This window comes from Salpingoeca rosetta (assembly GCF_000188695.1).
Source record: "Salpingoeca rosetta unplaced genomic scaffold supercont1.29, whole genome shotgun sequence".
Classification (NCBI taxonomy): domain Eukaryota; class Choanoflagellata; order Craspedida; family Salpingoecidae; genus Salpingoeca; species Salpingoeca rosetta.
Genome location: NW_004754905.1, coordinates 272860 through 290534, shown reverse-complemented (window position 1 = coordinate 290534; position 17675 = coordinate 272860). Strand labels below are relative to the sequence as shown.

General features: G+C 57.2%; 5 protein-coding genes across 5 annotated transcripts in view; 2 read left to right on the top strand and 3 right to left on the bottom strand.

Moving 5' to 3' along the window:
• Positions 1 to 209: 209 nt before the first annotated feature.
• PTSG_09155 (uncharacterized protein) lies at positions 210 to 1511 on the bottom strand (the record flags this gene model as incomplete). The annotated part of the gene is made up of 1 exon (XM_004989352.1): positions 210 to 1511. The coding sequence occupies one exon, from the start codon at positions 1509 to 1511 to the stop codon at positions 210 to 212; it is 1302 nt and encodes a 433-aa protein (XP_004989409.1).
• A 649-nt stretch (positions 1512 to 2160) lies between these two features.
• Positions 2161 to 3690, bottom strand: PTSG_09154 (uncharacterized protein). Its single transcript, XM_004989351.1, has one exon. It carries the CDS (start codon positions 3668 to 3670, stop codon positions 2426 to 2428), a length of 1245 nt encoding a protein of 414 aa, XP_004989408.1. The 5' UTR covers positions 3671 to 3690; the 3' UTR covers positions 2161 to 2425.
• Positions 3691 to 3881: 191 nt separating this feature from the next.
• Positions 3882 to 4957, top strand: PTSG_09153 (uncharacterized protein). The gene has a single exon (XM_004989350.1). It carries the CDS (start codon positions 4241 to 4243, stop codon positions 4832 to 4834), a length of 594 nt encoding a protein of 197 aa, XP_004989407.1. The 5' UTR covers positions 3882 to 4240; the 3' UTR covers positions 4835 to 4957.
• Positions 4958 to 4966: 9 nt separating this feature from the next.
• Positions 4967 to 15821, bottom strand: PTSG_09152 (uncharacterized protein). Its single transcript, XM_004989349.1, has 19 exons — positions 12961 to 15821; positions 12665 to 12787; positions 12103 to 12377; positions 11731 to 11870; positions 11422 to 11570; positions 11140 to 11221; positions 10852 to 10908; positions 10431 to 10609; positions 10107 to 10215; positions 9813 to 9892; positions 9371 to 9463; positions 9055 to 9135; positions 8750 to 8883; positions 8449 to 8554; positions 8202 to 8258; positions 7875 to 7986; positions 6299 to 7621; positions 5592 to 6131; positions 4967 to 5475 (listed from the first exon to the last, which is right to left on the bottom strand). The coding sequence occupies exons 1-19, from the start codon at positions 15655 to 15657 to the stop codon at positions 5261 to 5263; spliced, it is 6552 nt and encodes a 2183-aa protein (XP_004989406.1). The 5' UTR covers positions 15658 to 15821; the 3' UTR covers positions 4967 to 5260.
• A 320-nt stretch (positions 15822 to 16141) lies between these two features.
• PTSG_09151 (chromatin assembly factor 1) overlaps positions 16142 to 17675 on the top strand; it is a gene marked incomplete at its 3' end in the record, with an annotated part of 4028 nt that continues 2494 nt past the window's right edge. Inside the window, exons 1-2 of the mRNA XM_004989348.1 lie at positions 16142 to 17332; positions 17613 to 17675. The exon at positions 17613 to 17675 is cut by the window's right edge and continues 61 nt beyond it. Coding sequence (XP_004989405.1) covers positions 16316 to 17332; positions 17613 to 17675 — 1080 coding nt within the window. The 5' untranslated portion in view covers positions 16142 to 16315. The remainder of the gene's footprint in view (positions 17333 to 17612) is intronic.

The following is a 17675-nucleotide window of genomic DNA, read 5'->3' as shown; positions in this document are numbered from 1 at the left end:
TGTGCTCGGTTGAGGGTTGAGTCGTTTCAATTGGAAGTAAAAGAACGATGAGCAGCGTCAGGTGCACAGGAGGCTGTCACAGGGATTGAAGAAAGGAATATTGGTTGATGGGGGAAAGTTAGAAGATCGAAAGAGATACAACAAGGACACGCAGTGTTCAACGAATGCACGAACATGCACAAACACACACAAACACACATGCAAACATCTCAGCATCCCGGGTCGATGACGAGGACAGACTGTGCAGAGGCTGGGATACCGTAGACGAGACCATTCGGAGCGAGGACGCCATTGTACCATGTGCCGCCCGCTTCAAGCTGGCTGAGTGTTGTGGTGTCAGCGGTGTTGGTGGCTGGATCGAAGATGAGGACAGACCGCGAAAAATATGGGATCCCGATGATGTTGCCGTTGGGTGCTAGCGCACCGCCAATCCATTTTGAAGAGCCTGTAACATCTGCAACAACAAGCTCATCAGTGGCGTTCGTGGCGGGGTTGATGACGAGTGTCGTCGCAGAGAGCGCTGGGATGGTGTGGATGAGACCGTTGTTTGCAAGCACGCCGCCCCTCCACTTGCCGTTGACGCCTAGGTTGCTGATGGTAGTGAGGTCCATCGTCAGTGACTCTGGATTGATGATGAGGACGGAGGAAGCCGCAAGGGGAATACAATAGATGAGGCCCTTGTCTGCTTGCACACCGCCGTACCATTTTGCGTTCTGGCTCGACAGCCCGGATAACGTCGTGATATCGGCTGTGTTGGTCTCTGGCACGATGATCAACACGGTAGTGGCATAGAATGGGATGCCGAAGATGAGGCCGTTGCTTGCCACCACGCCACTGTACCACTTGTAACTGGTTGAGCCAAGTGATTGGATGCTTGTGGTGTCAACGGCGTTGGTGTCTGGGTCGATTATGAGCATCGTCTCCCGGTCGGAAGGGAACATGTAAATGAGGCCGTTGTGTGCCAACACAGCACCCGCCCACTTGTATTTGTCCGTTCCCAGTCCGGAGATCGTGGTCGTGTCGAGTGTGTTGGTGCTGGGGTCGATGATGAGCACAGAAGGGGAGTTCCAAGGGGCCGCGTAGATCAGGTCGTTGTTCGCCAATACGCCTCCAAACCACTTTCCACCTTGTGAACCAAGCTGGCCAACCGGCGTAGCGCTCGGGAAGCACACTTCACCACGGACACGATCAATCGCCCTCTGCTGGGCATTGATTGCGCTCTGTTGTGCATCGATCATGCTTTGCTGCGCGGCGTTGATGCTCTGCTGCACGGACACAGTACTCATGAGCGTGCTGAGCGTCTCGTGCACATTCACCCCATTCACGAACACGGTTTGGCTCATGGGATCGCTCGTGTTGATGTGAAACGCACCCGCATCATCCTCCACCAGCGTCACCTCTCCAACAACGCTGCTGATGAACGGCATCGAGCACACTGCCACCGCCACCACCAGCACGGGGAGCAGCACCAGCTTCCCACGTGCCTGCAGGCATCCAATCGTCCTCACCATACCAGCAGAGAAGAAGAGGAGAGGAGAAGAAGAGGAGAAGAGGAGAAGAGGAGAAGAGCAGAAGGTAGGTGTGCCTTCCTCCTTCAGTCCTTCCTCGTTCGCGTGTCTGTTCGCGGCACAGGCGCAGCACCAAGAGAAGAGAAGACAGGATTGTTTGGTTGTTCGTTTGTTGTTTTTGTTTGTGGGTTGTGGTTGTGGACGATTGTTGGGCAGCATGCATTGGATTTCCAGCCACGCAAGTTCACCGTCGTGTGTGTGTTGTGGGAAGGAAGCACGTTGAAACGCATCCATCCATCCATCCATCATTTCATCCTTCCTTCCTTCCAGCCTTCCTTCAACAGCTCATCACTGGACCAACAAGGACAGAGCACACACGGCACACTGCACACAATGTGGATGGCGGAGGGCAAAGTTTTGCTGTGTTGCACTTCAACTTCATCATGCAGTGCAAAAGAAGGGTGTGAAATGACCTCATGTCAAGGAGGCAGGCATCGTCACCACAGATGAATGTGTGTGTGTGTGTGTCTGTATATCCCTGCCTCTGTCTCTCCCTGTCTCTCCCTCTCTGTCTGTCTGTCTCTCTCTGTCTGTCTGTCTCTCTCCGTGTGACAGCAAGCGCTTGTGTGCACAGCACCTCGCAGTCCATGAACCGCAACTGTCATGGTTCATGTGAGTGTAACATAACCGATACCAACATGCGAACACAGACACAGTGCTGTGGTTCAACATAACAAGCATCGTTGGAGCAAACAAGTAAGGTAACATCAACGAAGGGCAAGGGAAGCAAACAGCCAAACACGGCAAGCAAAACAAAGTATGCGTCCAGCAGAACAAGCACGCATGCAAAGAACACAAAACCAAGCAACACCCACAACCATATGCGACCGCCCCTAAAACAAGCAAACTCCTCCCTGTCAAGCACATCCAGGCTCGATGACAAGAACGGTGTCGCTTTTGTGGGGAATGGCGTAGACGTTGCCGTTGCTTGCAAGCACGCCGCCCCACCACTTGCCAGTATCGGTGCCAAGGCCCGTGATGGTGGTTGTGTCTGTGGTGTTGTTGGCGGCGTCGACGATGAGCACAGCGCTGGAGCTGTAAGGGACGCCTACAATGCGGTTGTGGCTGATAAGGGCGCCGCCGGTCCACTTGGACCCGTCTGCCGAGGAGAGGCCGGAGAGCGTGGTCGTGTCAAAGGCGTTGGTGGCCGTGTCGATGATGAGGACGCTGGACGCGTGGTCTGGGATGCCGTAGATCTTGCCGTTGTTGGCGAGGACGCCGCCAGCCCACGCCTGGTCGCCGCTGAACCCGGCGATGGACGTGCTGTCTGCTGTTCTTGTGTCTGGGTCGATGATGAGCACGTACTTGGCGTTGAACGGGATGCAGTAGATGAGGCCGTTTGGCGCAAGGATGCCGCCGTCCCACTTGGACACGTCCGCGTCCAGGCCCGCAATGGAGGTCGTGTCCATGGTATTGGTGGCGGGGTCGATGATGAGCACAAACGCGGCGTTCCACGGGACGCCGAAGATGAGGCCATTGCGCGCCTGCGTGCCGCTGACAAACTTGTCTGAAGCGGATGGCAGGCCGGCCAGAACGGTCGTGTTGGTCGTGTTGGTGCGCGGGTCAATGATGAGCACGGAGGTTGCGTCGTTTGGCATGCCGTAGATGAGGCCGTTGCTTGCGGCCACAGCGCCGGCCCACTTGCTGCCGCCGCTCCCGCCCGGTACGGGGATGGCGTTTGCGTCCACGCGGCGCGTGTGCGGGTTGATGGTCATGACGGCGGACGCGTCTTGCGGAATGGCGTAGATGATGCCCGTGGCCGGGTCGGCCACACCCTGGACCCACTTGCTGGACTGCGTTCCGGCGACGCCCGCAAACGTGTCGTCGTCTGCCGAGGGCGGGATCACCTTGCACGTCGCGGCCTGCAGCCTGTTGATGGTGTGTTGCTGCTGCTCCACGGTGGCGAACAAGGCATGCAGGTCCACGCCGTTCACGTACACAGATGCATCGCCCTCTGTCGTGTTGATGTGAAACGCGCCGCGCGCATCCTCCCCGACAAACACCTCGCCCTCCACGCACGCCAGCGGGCACACCGCCACCAGCACTACCACAGCAAGCGCGGCAGCAACGCCGAGATCGCGCAGCGACACCAGCGGCATCATTCCACGTGAACAGAGAGGAGAGAATGAGGAGAAAGAGAAGGAGAAAGAGAGAAAGGAGGAGAGGAGTTGGAGGAGAGGGCGCGGTTGGCGACAGCGACAGCATATCATGTAGCGAGCTGTGTGTGTGTGTGTTTTGGTTTCTTGCATTTGGGTGTGTCATATCTTGTGCATGTCACGGGTTGTATGCCATGTCATGTCACTGCCCCCCCCCCTCTCTCTCTCTCTCTCACCTCTCCTTTCCTCCCCAACTCTTGCTCTTGGCCACCGCTTGCGCTGTCCAGCATTTTTCTTTCTTCCCCTCCTCCCAGGCAGAAGCGACGCAGCGCGTAACCACACAAAGCACCCCATCGAGGTGAGGCTTTTTGAAGCCATAGCCTCAGTCATAAGCTCATAGCACTCCTGCCTGCACTCGAGCCGAGCACTGGCCTACTGGTGTCCCCAAGACAAAACGGACAACTAGGACAACTGAACAACCCGAAAAGGACAGCACTCCTACATTCTCCTGTGCCTTGCTCGCAGCTCCCCCTCACCCTCCCGCCTCAACACTCCAGTCCTTCCAGTCGTGAGGCCATGGTGACTGTTGCGCGTGCCTTCTACAGGCGATGGTCCTGTGAGAAAGACGAAGAAGGGGACGTATTCCTGGTGTCCTACGATGCAACGCACACGGCCATCAACATTCTCCGCGGCAAGCGCTTCCTGGAATACGAAGTCGCTGTGGATGACAAGCCAGGCCTGATATCCATCCAGTGCCGAGAGTACCGCATGACATCTCATCGCCACGGCGACTTCTATTACCTGGGCAGCGTGGAGCACAGCAGGGAGGACCTCGACGGCATCGCCAACTCCTACAGCGGCAGTCGCTATCACATGTGGAACGACAACTGCCGATCCTTCTGCGACTGGTTCACGCACAAGCTCGGCCTCGGAAAGTTTTGCGCCTTGCTCGGCTTTCCAGTGGGCTCGCACCACAGCGGGTGGGGGCATGTATGGTACGCCCTCACGTCCATCACGGGCACCATTGTGAAGGATACGGCGCTCAAGATTGCTTTCATAGCAGGTATCAAGTCGCAGGCGTCCCGCGTGCACAAGTTCGGGGTCCCCTTTGTCGGTGGACCAAGGAAGATCAAAAGCATCAGGCTCAAGGACGTGGAGTGGCTTGCATAGCACCGTCAAAGCTCTGGGATGGGCAGACGCGGGGAAGGGTGTGTAAGTCTGCATGTTGTGTTTTGTGTGTTGCTTTGGTTTCGCGGTGCAACCACGTGGTTGTTCTGTCAATTGGACCTGCACATGATTCATGTTGGATGCTCGCAAGCGTATGCTATGTGCGCCTGTGTGTGGGCAATGGCTGTCATCACGCAAGTGCGATCAACCCTGTAGTGTATTACGACCGTGTAATTCAAGTAAACGTACTGGTCACTAAACTGAGAGAGAAGATACGCAAGCGTCTTGCTCGCCTAGCCAGAAACAAACCTCACAGGCACACATGAACATGCAAAGCTTCCCTTCCGTAACACCCCCTCCCCCCCTCTCTCAAACACACACACACACACACTCTCTCTCTCTCAACACACTCTGCCAAACCACCGCTCGCTACTCCTCAGCGTCACCACCATCGCCGCTGCTGTGGGCGAGGAGAAAGTCAGTAAAGAGGCGCGTTTGGGACGGGCTGCTATCACGCGTGGTGTGCAGGAAATGGCGGGCGATGTCCTTGGCGGCGTCCCACTCGTCATGCAACGTGTCCTCGGACCACGTGCTGTCGAGTGGCAGCAGACACGAGCGCAGCACCTCATTCTCCCTCAGCGCATCTGTGGCGTTGGTGATGGAGGGAGCGGGCGGGGAACGGTGAGGATACACTGGGTGGCGACGGGGAAGTGGGAGAAACACACACACACACACACACACACACACACACACTACGCACCTCGTGCAATGCGCCGGACGTCTGCCTCTTGCAGAGAATCGAGCTGCCTGACAGCAGCATCACCATGACGGCGCGCGTCATTGGTCAGTGTTGCACTGGCATCACTGCTTTCCTCGCCGTCAGTGTCAACATCGTCGTCATCGTTGTCCGTGAGAACGGCGATGACGTTGTCGTCATCAGGAAGAAACCGGATCCGCTGTCCGGTTGAAAGCTTCAATGTCGCGCACGTGTCAGCGGCACCACTCCTGTCAGCAACATCATCCCCATCACCACCACCACCACCAATCTGGTCATTGAAACCATCATCATTGCTTTCATCACCGTCATTGTCACCACCATAACCGTCCATGCCGCTCTCAACAAACTCAACCAGCGCCGCCACCTCGTCTTCAAACCGCTGCCGTGCATGCGCATCATCATCATCATCACCACCACCATCGCCATCATCAACGCATTGGCTACTGGTGTCGGGATGCGTTTCGTGGTGCCCTTGTGCAGCCTCTCTTGCCTTGAGCGCCTGGGCAACAAGGAGCACTGCACCTGTGATGCATTCCAAATATCGATGAAGCATGTGGTTTGTGAGCGAGTGGATGACGAGCACGGGTAACCCCAACAGCAAAATACGTGGAGGGAAGAACCAAGAGCTACACAGAAGCACACACAGAAGCAGACACACACACACACACACACATAATCTCTGCACTCACTTCCGCCGCGTTGGGTCAGCATCGGTGGCACAGCCATCCTCGCGTTGTTGTCGTTGTTCTTCCCGCACGCATTAACGCTGCCATCGCCTTCATGAGCCAGCCGCTGCTCCAAAACGGACACACGCTCCAGTAGCAGCATGTTCTGGGCCAACAGTCGGTCGTACTCCTGCACAAGGAAGGACGGGTTACGCAGCAGCGGCGGCTTGCACGCGTGCGAACGCTGCTGCTGCTGCTGTTGCTGAGCAGTTTGTGGTGTTGCCACAGGCGCCGATTCTTGCAGTGGCGTCGACAGTGCAGCAGCCTTGCTCGCATCACCCTCACTGCTGGCGCTGGTGTTGGGCGGTGCCGGCCGCGTGTTGCTCGCAGTGTTGGTGACGGTGTGCGCTGATGCATCCGAAACGGGAGGAGTGATGAGATCGTCCTCTTCCGCATCGCTGGCGTCGTCGTTGGCGCTGTTTCCAGTCGTATTGAGAGCAGCCTTCAACGGCAAATGTTCACACCCCGTCTTCCCCACCTGCACCTTGCCCAATTCCCCTTCCTTCCCTCTCTTCCCTTCCTCCTCCCCCTCCCCCTCCTCTGCTTCCGCTTCTTCCACAACGTCTGCAAGCGCACGTCGCGTTCTCGTCGACCGCAGATTCCTGCCATCATCGGCACCATCATCGTGATCGTCAACGCTGCTTTCACCCAACGCGTCCTCGCCGTTCACGAGCAACAGGGCAGTGTCCACTGCTGCTTGTGTGGTCGCCATCCTCGCACCACCACCGCGACGATGAACGTTGTGACCGCCATTACGGTCGGGCGTACCATTACCATGGTCACCCTCACCACCATCATCACCACCCTGCTGCTCTGCGTGCGTGTGCGTGTGCTCCGGGATGCTGGTAAGGTTGCTCTTGGAGCGGGAGAGCTGGCGCTTCATGCGTCGAAGCGACGACGACCGACGGATGCGCATTGAAATCGAGCGTGGTGATGAAGGGCGCGATGATGAGGGGCTCGCGTCACTCGCAGCCCCACTCTCGCCATCGCCATCGGTGCTGTCGTTCATGTCATCGAACCCGAGCGTCGTCTCGGCCGTGGTCGGGCGGCTGTTGCGCCCACTGGAGGTGGTTCCGTTGTTGTTGTTGTTGGTGTCCTCGTTGAAGGAGAACACGTCATGTGCACTGTCAGGGGTATTGTTGTTGGACGAATTATCCACCACAGGCTGCTGCTGCCGTCCGTGTTGTGCTTGTTTGAGTTGCCGTTGAAGGGTGCGCACGTGTTGTGAGAGCGCCTGTTTTTCTTCTGCGAAAACGCGCCGCGTCTTTGCCAGCTGCTGCTCGAGGTCTGGTGGTGACCGTCATGGGTGGAGGGAAAGAGGGTGGTGTATATGTTAGGCGGTGACATTGGAAAGAGCTGAAATGGGAGGGAGGCACAACCAATGGGAGCACAACCAATGGGAGCATAGGCATGGGCACAGACAGACAGACAGACACAAACACAGGCACACGGACGCACACACACACACACACACACACACACACACATACACACACACACACACACACACACACACACACACACACACACACACACACACCGTGGATGCGAGCAGACGACCCCTGCTGGAGCTTCGTGAGCTGCGCGTCTCTCTCCTCCAGGACGCTCGCCAGCTCGGCAACCTGCATCTGCAGCGCCTGCTCCCGCTCCGTCTGCACAACAAAGTGAAAGGTTGTGTACATGTGCGTGTGTGTGTGTGTGTGTGTGTGTGTGTGTGTGTGTGTGTGTGTGTGTGTGTGTGTGTGTGTGTTAGCTGCGCAGGGAAAGGTCACTTACAGCGCGCACAAAGTTCCTAAGCCCCCTCTTCAATCACGAATGCAATGGCAAAGCAAACAGACACGTCAGCACCACGTTCACATCGGCTCACCGAGGCCTGCGCATCCGCCAGTCCGGAGGACCGCAGGCGCACGCGCACCGCATCGCCCTGATGATGGTGGTAATGGAGATGGTGAGAAGGAAGGAAAGGCAGAGTGCACCAAGGCCCAGGCCTCAGCGCACGCACAGGCGCGCCAGCAACAACAACAACAACAACAACAACAACAACAACAACAACAACAACAACAACAACAACAACAACAACAACAACAACACACACACCGCACACCACTGCGTACCTGGTGCTTGAGGTAGCGCTGCATGGCATCGTCAAGCGTCAACTTCTTGTAGGGGATGGACACCTCACGTTCCGTGTGTGATGCATACTCGCTTAGGGCACGCAGCCTGAGGTGGTTGTGGAAAGGAGGCATGTACAGTGTCAGGGGTTAAAAAGTGGGTGGTGGTGGCGGGGTAGAGAGGGGGAGTAGAGAGGGGTACAATGCAATGCAATGCAGTGCAGACACACCCACACCCACACGCAGACACAGACACAGACACGCACACACGCACACAGACACACAGACACGCGCGCGCGCATACCTGTCAAAGTTGAGCAGGCCCTGAACTTTCTTCTGGTTTCCGTCTGCAATGAACCGCAAATCTTTCATAACAATCGGAAGAAACGCGACACGTGGCGCCTTGCTTGCAAGCTTCTTGTAGGCAGACCGATACGCCTGAGAAAACGAACGTGAACATGCGCGTGTGTGCACGCGCGCGTACGAGGAGTGAGTCAAACACACAACAAGAAGGGTAAATATTCTCAAGCGTTGATACAAATCACGAAACAACAGAAATCAGACCGGTACCACAATCACAGCACCCCATCCCCCTCCCCCATTGGGCACCTTCATGTTCTTGTCGGTGGACGTGAGCGACTGCAATCGTTGCATCAGTTTCCGGCTCTCCTTTGGCACGCCATCCCACGCCTGATGCAGGTGTGCATGTGTGTGCATGAATACATGAGCACGGGTATGTTTGCATGTTCACGAGTGTGTGTGTGTGTGTGTGCGGGTTCATGTGTGGCAGTAAGGACAGTGAGGGTACATCACAAGCTAGGCATCCACATTCACAAGCTCGCCATCAAATCTCACAACCACAGCACAACGCAACGTCACAGATCAACTTATCCATCCACCATCCACCACTGTTGCATCATCGCACCTGCTTGAGTTTCCTAATTTTGGCGGTGTCCAGTGCACCGATGATGGTAAACACAGAGTAGAAGTTGTTCAGCGCTTTGCAGTGCGCAGCCGCCTGTGTCGTGGATGGTGGGCGACATTGCACAATTGACAGTCAGCGTATGTGCGTTGCGCATGTGCGTGTGAGTGAGTGAGTGAGTGAGTGAGTGTGTGTATGAGTGAGTGAGTGAGTGAGTGAGTGAGTGAGTGAGTGAGTGAGTGAGTGAGTGAGTGAGTGAGTGAGTGATTGTGTATGAGTGAGAGAGTGTATGAGTGAGTGAGTGTGTATGAGTGTGTATGAGTGAGTGAGTGAGTGAGTGAGTGCGTTGTGCATGTGTGTATGTGTATGTGTGTGCTGCACCGGTAACAGCGCTGTCAAAGACGACACACCACCGTCCACGCAGCTGTACATGACACGTGCTCACCTGGATGAACTTGTCGATGATGACGGCCTGCAGTTTCGGATCGCCGGCGTCCAGCACCTCCTGCTCAACCCAAAAGTACTCTGAACACACACGCACACATGTACAAGTGTGATGGGTGTGTGGGAGTAGTAGTGAAGGTGGTGAGGTGCAATGACGGTGGTGAGAAGAACTTAGTGGCAACAAGGTGTGTGCCGCACTCCATGATGCATGCGATTGATGGACTACGACATGCGCTGTCAACCATTTCCACATACACACACACAGACACACATACACACACACGCATGCACGTACCTTCGTCGAATCTGTTGATGACGCGGGAGAGGGGTTTGGATGTGACGTTCTGCACGACGCTCTCAATCAGATCAATTGCATCCACGCGCTGATACAGCCGTGCATTGAACTGCCGTTTGTAACGGCGTGATGTGCAGTGTGATGATGGGACGACACTGATGAGTGAGGGAGGATGGAGCAGGACAAACAGAACGCTCACATATGGCAGCCAAAAGGAATGCGACAGACAGTTACAAAGAGACACAAACAGGCTGACACACACACACACACACACACACACACACACACAGCCAGCCAGACGCACACATACACACACACACACACCAGCGTGAGCTGCTCCGCCAAGTCTTCCGGATCGGTGACAATCAGCGATATCTTCGGAAGATTTGCGTCGTCTGGCTGCTGCTGTTCGCGTGCGCGCTCGGATTTGTCCTCGAGCAGTCGCTGGTGAAGTGATGATTGGATGGTGGGGACGAGGTCTGACATGTGGCCGTCCACAGACGCTGACAAACGATGACATTTGCGGTGGTGTTGAACGTGAGCACGAGTGATACGAATCATGTGTTCACGTGTTCACGTGTGTATGTGTGTGTGTGTGTCTGTACGTGTGTGTCTGTGTGTGTGTGTGTGTGTGTGTGCGTGCGTGTGTGCGTGCGTGTGTGGGTTGAGAGAAACAGGAACCGCGACGAGCGATCACAAAAGAACCAGCATCACATCACGTCTACGCCCCCAATGTCGTGCTCACCTGCTGTTGCAAGGATTTGCGTTGCCGTTGACACGAGCGATGGATCCTTGTAGAAGTCTGAATGGCGAAGTAAACGAGTGTGGATATGTGATCAACAGATTGTACGTGCGTGTTCTTGCGTCAGTTTGTGTTTTCATGAAAAGGGGCGCAAGCACGATCACTACCATCACCACATCTAGAATGACCACCCACCACAACCACAATGACCACCCACCACAATTAGAATGACCACCCACCACAACCAGAATGACCACCCACCACAACCAGAATGACCACCCACCATCCCACCTCGCCATGCGGTGTTGATCCAGGACTGGAGGATTTCGAGCACGCGGCGACGCAGGACGCGCACGGACGACGACTGCTGCATCTGGTGGTGGCGATGGCGGCGGTGGTACGGGGGTTGGAATGGGGTTGGGCAGATGGAAGGGTGAGGCCAGGATGGTATCGTGTGATCATGCAAGGTCTATGGAGACACGCAGAGTACAACAAGCACACACACACGCATGTACAAGCACACACATACAAGCAAACACACGCACACATCACACGCACGCACACAGTGCACACCTGGTTGAGGAGGACTTGCACGAGGGTTTCTGGCGTGACAAAGAGGCGGAAGGACAGCAGGAATGTTTTCATGTACTCTTCAAAGGAGGACTGTGCTTCCTGTGCGCGTGTGTGATTGCGGTCCCCGCCCACTCCAAACGGCAGCCAGCCTAGCATGCGGTGAAGAGGGAAGGCCGAGAGTCGAGTGATGGACGACGCGTGAGAGAACGAGGGAGAAACGGATGGGGTAGAGAAGGGAACATGCATGACGCGAAAGCGTCGGCAACACACACAGACACACAGACACGCGCGCGCGCAGAGCCATCTCACCCTGCAGCCTGCCCTCGGTGTGGTGCTCGGCGTCGCTGTCGCCGTCGTCGTCGTTGGTGTTCTGTCCGAGCAGATACTCGATCAGGGCGACGGTGGAACCGGCCATCACCTTCGGCAGGCCGTGCTCAAAGTGAACGATGCTTTGGGGGAGGGGGGGGAGAGGGAATGGGGCGGTGGTGGTGGTGGTGGAAGAGTGAGGAAGCGTGACGGTAAGGGGGCAGCGAAGAGGATGGCAGTTGATGAAGCGTTACAAGTTCACTGGAATGCGACACACACGTAAACGTACACACACACACAATCAAACACACACACACACACACACACACACACACAATCAACACACACACACACACACACACACGCACTACTCACAGCTCCGCCTGCCCTTCTGCCGAGATGAGCGCTGTTCCGTTTGGCGTCGGCGCAACGAAACACTCGTTCGCATCTGGAATCATCATCTCCACCATCGCCCCCTTTGGCGCGACACCGCCGCCACCACCACCACTGCCAAAGGCACCGCTGTTGCTGCTGCTGCTGTTGAAGCCGTGGAGGTGGGAGTGGTGGTGGTGGTTGGAAGGCGATGGTGATGCTGACGGGTGCGGTGACGGTGAGCTGATGGCGCGCGACAGGCGGCGACGCGGTACAAGCTGCCGTGATAGCGGTGGTGGAGGGAGTGCGGGTTGCATAATGTGTGATGGGTATGTGTGTGTATTGTGTGATGTGTATACGTGCATGAGTAGGAAGGAAGGGAGAGAAATCGGGAAAACGAGAGAGCAAGCGGTAGGACCACATGTGAAGCAAAGGGGGCGTGTCGTGCTGATGACACACACACACACACGGTGTCGGATATCGACCAACCATCATCCAACCAAAAACAAACACAAACACAAACACAAACACTCACAAAAAACAAAACAAAACAAGCACCGCGTACGTGTGATCGTCTGCGTGGGGAGGACGATTTTTGCTGGTGGTGCGTCATCATGGTGGCGGACGACAGGATGGAGCGACGGCGCGATGGCGACAACCCCCCGCCGTGCTTCAGGTCATCCAGCCGCTGGTGATTGTTAAAGGGGGGGGTGGCGTGTTAAGAGAGCTGATGAGAAGACGTTGGCACCTTTCCACGTCACGCACACACACGCACACACGCACACACACACACACACACACACACACACACACACACACGCACGCACACAAATGTACACAGCACACTTCCCTCCTCCTCACCTTCATGGAGGGGTCTGCCTCTGCGTCGTCTGTGGCCCTCGTGCCTTGACTTGACTGCCGTCTGGACGCGAACACGGACGCCTGCGGTGTCGACGAGGCGCTGTTGCCAATCGAAGGCGTGCTCGCCCCAGTGCCCGTTTCAGGCACTTCTGTCGTCGCTTCCCTCTCGTCCATGTCTGTTCCTGCTGCTGTTGTTGTTGCTGTTGTCGAGGCAGTCGTTGTGGCTGCTGGTGTTGCTGGTGCAGTAGTCGTCTTTGCTACTCGTGTGGGGAGCGATGGTCCATCCTCACCACCTTCACCATTGTCCTCGTCGTCTTCAGCACCAGTACTATCAGCACTCCCAACAGGACCGCCATCGCTGCCCCTCTGCCGCTTCAGTTGTGCAGACCTGCCGCGCATCATCACGGCCGATGCGAGCGACCCAAGATCGTCGTACTCATCCCCGCTGCTCACATCATCGCCATCAGCACCATCAGCACCATGAAGGATATTGACGTTGTTGATTGGGCGCTCAGGCTTCTCGTTCGTTGCTTGTCTGTCGTACTCCGCCTCCGCTGCAATACTTGCATCATCAGCACCAGCAACCCCATCACGCCGCTTCACTCCAGCCTGCTCCTCCTCCTCCTCCTCCTCCTCCTCCTCCTGCTGCCCATCCTCTGCCCCCTTCACACCACCATCATCACCATCACCATCCTGTTCACGATCCCCCTCACCATCACGATCACCATCGCACTTCATCACCACGCTGTCACCGCCACTGCCGCTGCTGTCGACGTCCAGGTTCAGGTCTGCCAGTGTCACGCCGCGCGGAAAGCAGAGTGGCGCGTGCTCGAGATTTACGCTCTTCCGGCGCACGTGCAAGTTCTTGACGATGATGCTGCCGGCGAGGGAGCGCTGACGCATCAACATGTCCGCGCCAGCTGTGCTGCTTGCAAGCATGTCATTGCTGTGCTTGCGAATGGCATCGCCACTGCTCGTATCATCATCATCATCATCATCGTCGTGGACGTCTACATTGTAGTCGTGGTCGTCGAGGAAGCTGTTGTGGCTGCTGGCCCTCCGCCTCCTCCTCCCGCGTGTTGGTTCACAAACACGTGTTGCTGTTGACGAGGATGATGGCGAGAGTGGCAGCGGAACCACGGGATATGACGCTGCTTCAGCCGTCGTTGCTGGTGTTGTTTCAACTGCTGTTGGTGCTGCACCTGTTCGCCGTGTTTCTGCTGTTGCTGTTTCTGCTGTTGCTGCTGTTGCGACTGCGGGCGCTGCTGTTGACGGCCGGAGCACGGGCGAGGCGTACGGGGTAGGCGATGGCGGTGTGTACGGCGTTACCGGTGACGATGGTGGTCGGCGCGCTGCTGTTGGTGTGCGCGTGCGTTCGAATGTCGGCGACACGGCGACGTCGCTCAGCTGCGAATCCCTGCACCGCGAGAACCGCGCCATCACATCATCGCCATCGCCGTTGTCGTCATAACGAAAGGTGTCGTTGGCATCAAAACTGCCGTGGTGGCGGTGGTGATGATGGTGGTGGTTGTCGTCGTAGCGTTGATTCCACCCACTGCCATCGGCAGCGGCATCAGATGACACGACAACGGCGTTGCACCGCCGCAATCGCCCGTGATCGCACGCGCTGTACGCATCGTGGACAGCGTCGTGCCCAAGCGCACCGTCAAAGACAGCTGCAACCCTTGCTTCTTCATCATCATCATCATCATCAGCATCGTCAGCATCATCAAAGCCACTCACACCTGCGGCTTCACGCACAACAGCAGCATCACGCACGTCCTCATCTTCCTGCACGTTGTCGTACTCGCCCCACGCGCCCACATCGTGTCCAAACGTGATGCTGTCGTTATCATCGCGATCATATCCGCTGCCGTCGCCCTCGCTGTTGTCGCCATCATGGTCTGACGGCACGAACCGGCTGAGCACATACGACGACGCCGTGCGGGACACGATGCTGGTGCTGGACGAGTGACGGCCGACGGCGGCGCAGAAGGACGCGCGGGACCCGCCACGTCGAAGGTTGCCTTTCTGCTGCTGTGGTGGCGACGAGGGGGTGCGGTCGCGTTCGTGGTCACTGCTGCTGTGGTGCTCTGCATCACCGCCCTGTTTGCGCCGCTCCCGAAGCAACTTGCCGCCTTTGCCTTGGTGGTTGTCTGTGTCCATTGCGTTGTCCATTGTGTCGCTTGCGCTGCTGCTGGTGATGTTGCCGTGGCACGCGCTCTCACCATCCGTGTCCTCGTCCTCCTCCATGAGGCTGTCGGGAATGGGAACGCTCGTACGCTTGTGGCGCCTGCGCAGCCTGCGCCGTGCCCGCTGTCGGGGTGCGTTGCGCTGCAGCGATTGGGCATGATGGGCTTCGTCCCCCGTCGTGGACGCATCGCTTCCTGGGCACTGGTGAGTGTGGTGATGCGAGCTTAGGACACCACGCCGCTGTGCGCTTTGTTGTTGTTGTTGGTGATGTGCCTCTGCTTCAATTTCGGCAAAGATGGCGTTGAGGTCGTCATCCCCGCTGTCCAGGGTCGCGCTGAGTCTCCGATATGGGCTGCGCTCCTCCTCGTCGGCCCTGCGCGGCTGTCGCGTCTTCTTCTTCTTTTGCCGCAGCTTCACACTTCCTCCATCGACGTCGTTGCCGCTGCTGCCGGTGTTGTTGGGAGGTGGTGGCCCTCCTGTTGTCGTCTCGCAACCACGCTGCATCGTGCGTGCTTGCCTGCTGCTGTTGCTATCGTCGGTGCTTGCTTCTAGCTCTCCTTTGCCTTTGCGTTTTCCTTGCTTGTTGCTGTGTTGGGATTCACCAATGTCACATCAACGTCCCGCGCTGCTCTCTGGTCCTCGCTGCTGCTCTCTGGTCCTCGCTGCTGCTCTCTGCTCTTCGCTGAATGGCTGACCATAAGGCAAACAAACAGACAGACCAAGCAGACCAGTTTCCCCGACCAAACTGATGCAAAGCGAAGGACAACAACGGTGGCGTGCAGGTTGGTTGTGGTTGTGGTTGTGTGCGGGTTGCATCTTTGCATCTTTGGTCGTTGGTTGTCGTCAGCCAGCATGGCCGCGAGTGTCGACTGGCATCATCGTCACGGTGGCGTTGGTCAGGGGGAGGACAAAAACAGGCAAAATTGCCTTCAAGAACCACCGGCAAAAGGCAAACTTGCCTTTGGAGTATGATTGTTTAAGTTTTGCACTGTTTTTCCCAACTGGGTTTCGCGCGCAGCGGCAGCGGATACAAAAGCAAGCGAGCAGAGAAGCAGAACAACAAGCACAAGTCGCAACAGACACAACTGCGCGCGAGCACACAGACACCCTCCGCCATACACAGCACACCTTCCCTCCCCCCTCTTCACACACACACACACACATGCGTGCCAAGTTTCATGAGATCAGCTGGCACTTTAGCCGAGCGGATGGGGTGCCAAAGCCAGTGTTTGCAGTGGACTTTGATCCAACCATCGGCAACAGTGAACACAGCAGCAGCAGCAGCGAGGAGGGCAACAGTGGCAGCGGCAGTGAGGGCAACAGCAGCAACACGGCTCAGAGAAGGGCAGCCGACACCGCAAGGAGATGGCCCCTGGGCAGGGACTGCTATCGGCTGGCAACAGCCGGCGGCGACAACACCGTGAAGGTGTGGAAGATGGACTGCACTGACGCCAAGGACCCAAAGGTGTCCTTTCTGTCGGAGCTCAAGCACCAGGCGTCAGTCAACTGCGTGCGGTTCTCGCCCTCTGGGGCGCTACTGGCTGCGGCAGACGATTCTGGCACCATCATCTTGTGGCGCCGGCCAGCGCCCACGCCCGCGCCCGCCCTGCACCCGCACGCCGTCGGTCCGATGGCAACAGTGTTGGCAGCACCCGCGTCGACAGCAGCAGCATCCTCGACGGCGGCATCGTCGTCGTCATCGTCGGGCGCCACTGGCGGCGCGGCGGAGAAGACGGGGAACCTGGAGGCTGACGAGGTGGAGAATGTGGAAGAGTGGAAGTACGAGCGCCGCATCACGGTGCACCGCGATGACATCTACGACTTGGCGTGGTCGAAGGACGGCCGCCTCCTGCTGTCGGGCTCCATCGACAACACGGCGTGCCTCTTCAACGTGGCCACGGGCAAGCTGGTGCAGCAGTTTCGCGACCACAAGCAGTTTGTGCAGGGGGTGGCGTGGTGCCCGCGCGGCGACCAGCTGCTGACGATGAGCTCCGACCGCACGTGCCGCGTGTATGGGCTGTCGCGGCGCAAGAAGGCGCGAAACATGTTCACGCCAACCTGCACACTCGCACACATGGACACAGACCAGGCACGGCACGCAAAACAGAGCGGCGGCAGCAGCAGCAGCAGTGGAGGCAACAGTGGTGATGCTGCTGGTGACGACAACAAGGATGACAAGGTGGGTTGCCTTGGTTGCTCTGTGTGTGTATGGTGTGTGCGTGCGTGTGTGCGTGCGTGTGTCCGTGTGTGTGTGTGTGTGTGTGTGTGTGTGTGTGTGTGTGTGTGTGTGTGTGTGTGTGTGTGTGTGTGTGTGTGTCTTTTGCGACCGTCGACACAGCGACCAAGTCATTTCACTCTCTGCGTGATTCCATCGATTGAACACATTGACTTTCACTCACTGCTACCACCACCATCACCACCACCATCATCACCACCACCATCATCATCACCACGAGTAGCAGCGGCCCAAACGGGAGCGGATGTTTGTTGACGAGACGAAGACGCTGTACTTTCGCCGGCCG

Coding starts and splice junctions, on each gene's coding strand:
- PTSG_09154 (XM_004989351.1), bottom strand. CDS start 3,670: ATGATGCCGCTGGTGTCGCTGCGCGATCTCGGCGTTGCTGCCGCGCTT.
- PTSG_09153 (XM_004989350.1), top strand. CDS start 4,241: ATGGTGACTGTTGCGCGTGCCTTCTACAGGCGATGGTCCTGTGAGAAA.
- PTSG_09152 (XM_004989349.1), bottom strand. CDS start 15,657: ATGCAGCGTGGTTGCGAGACGACAACAGGAGGGCCACCACCTCCCAAC. Junction 9,136..9,370: donor AAATTAGGAAACTCAAGCAG/GTGCGATGATGC, acceptor CACCTGCATCAG/GCGTGGGATGGCGTGCCAAA. Junction 7,622..7,874: donor GTCGTCTGCTCGCATCCACG/GTGTGTGTGTGT, acceptor GGTCACCACCAG/ACCTCGAGCAGCAGCTGGCA.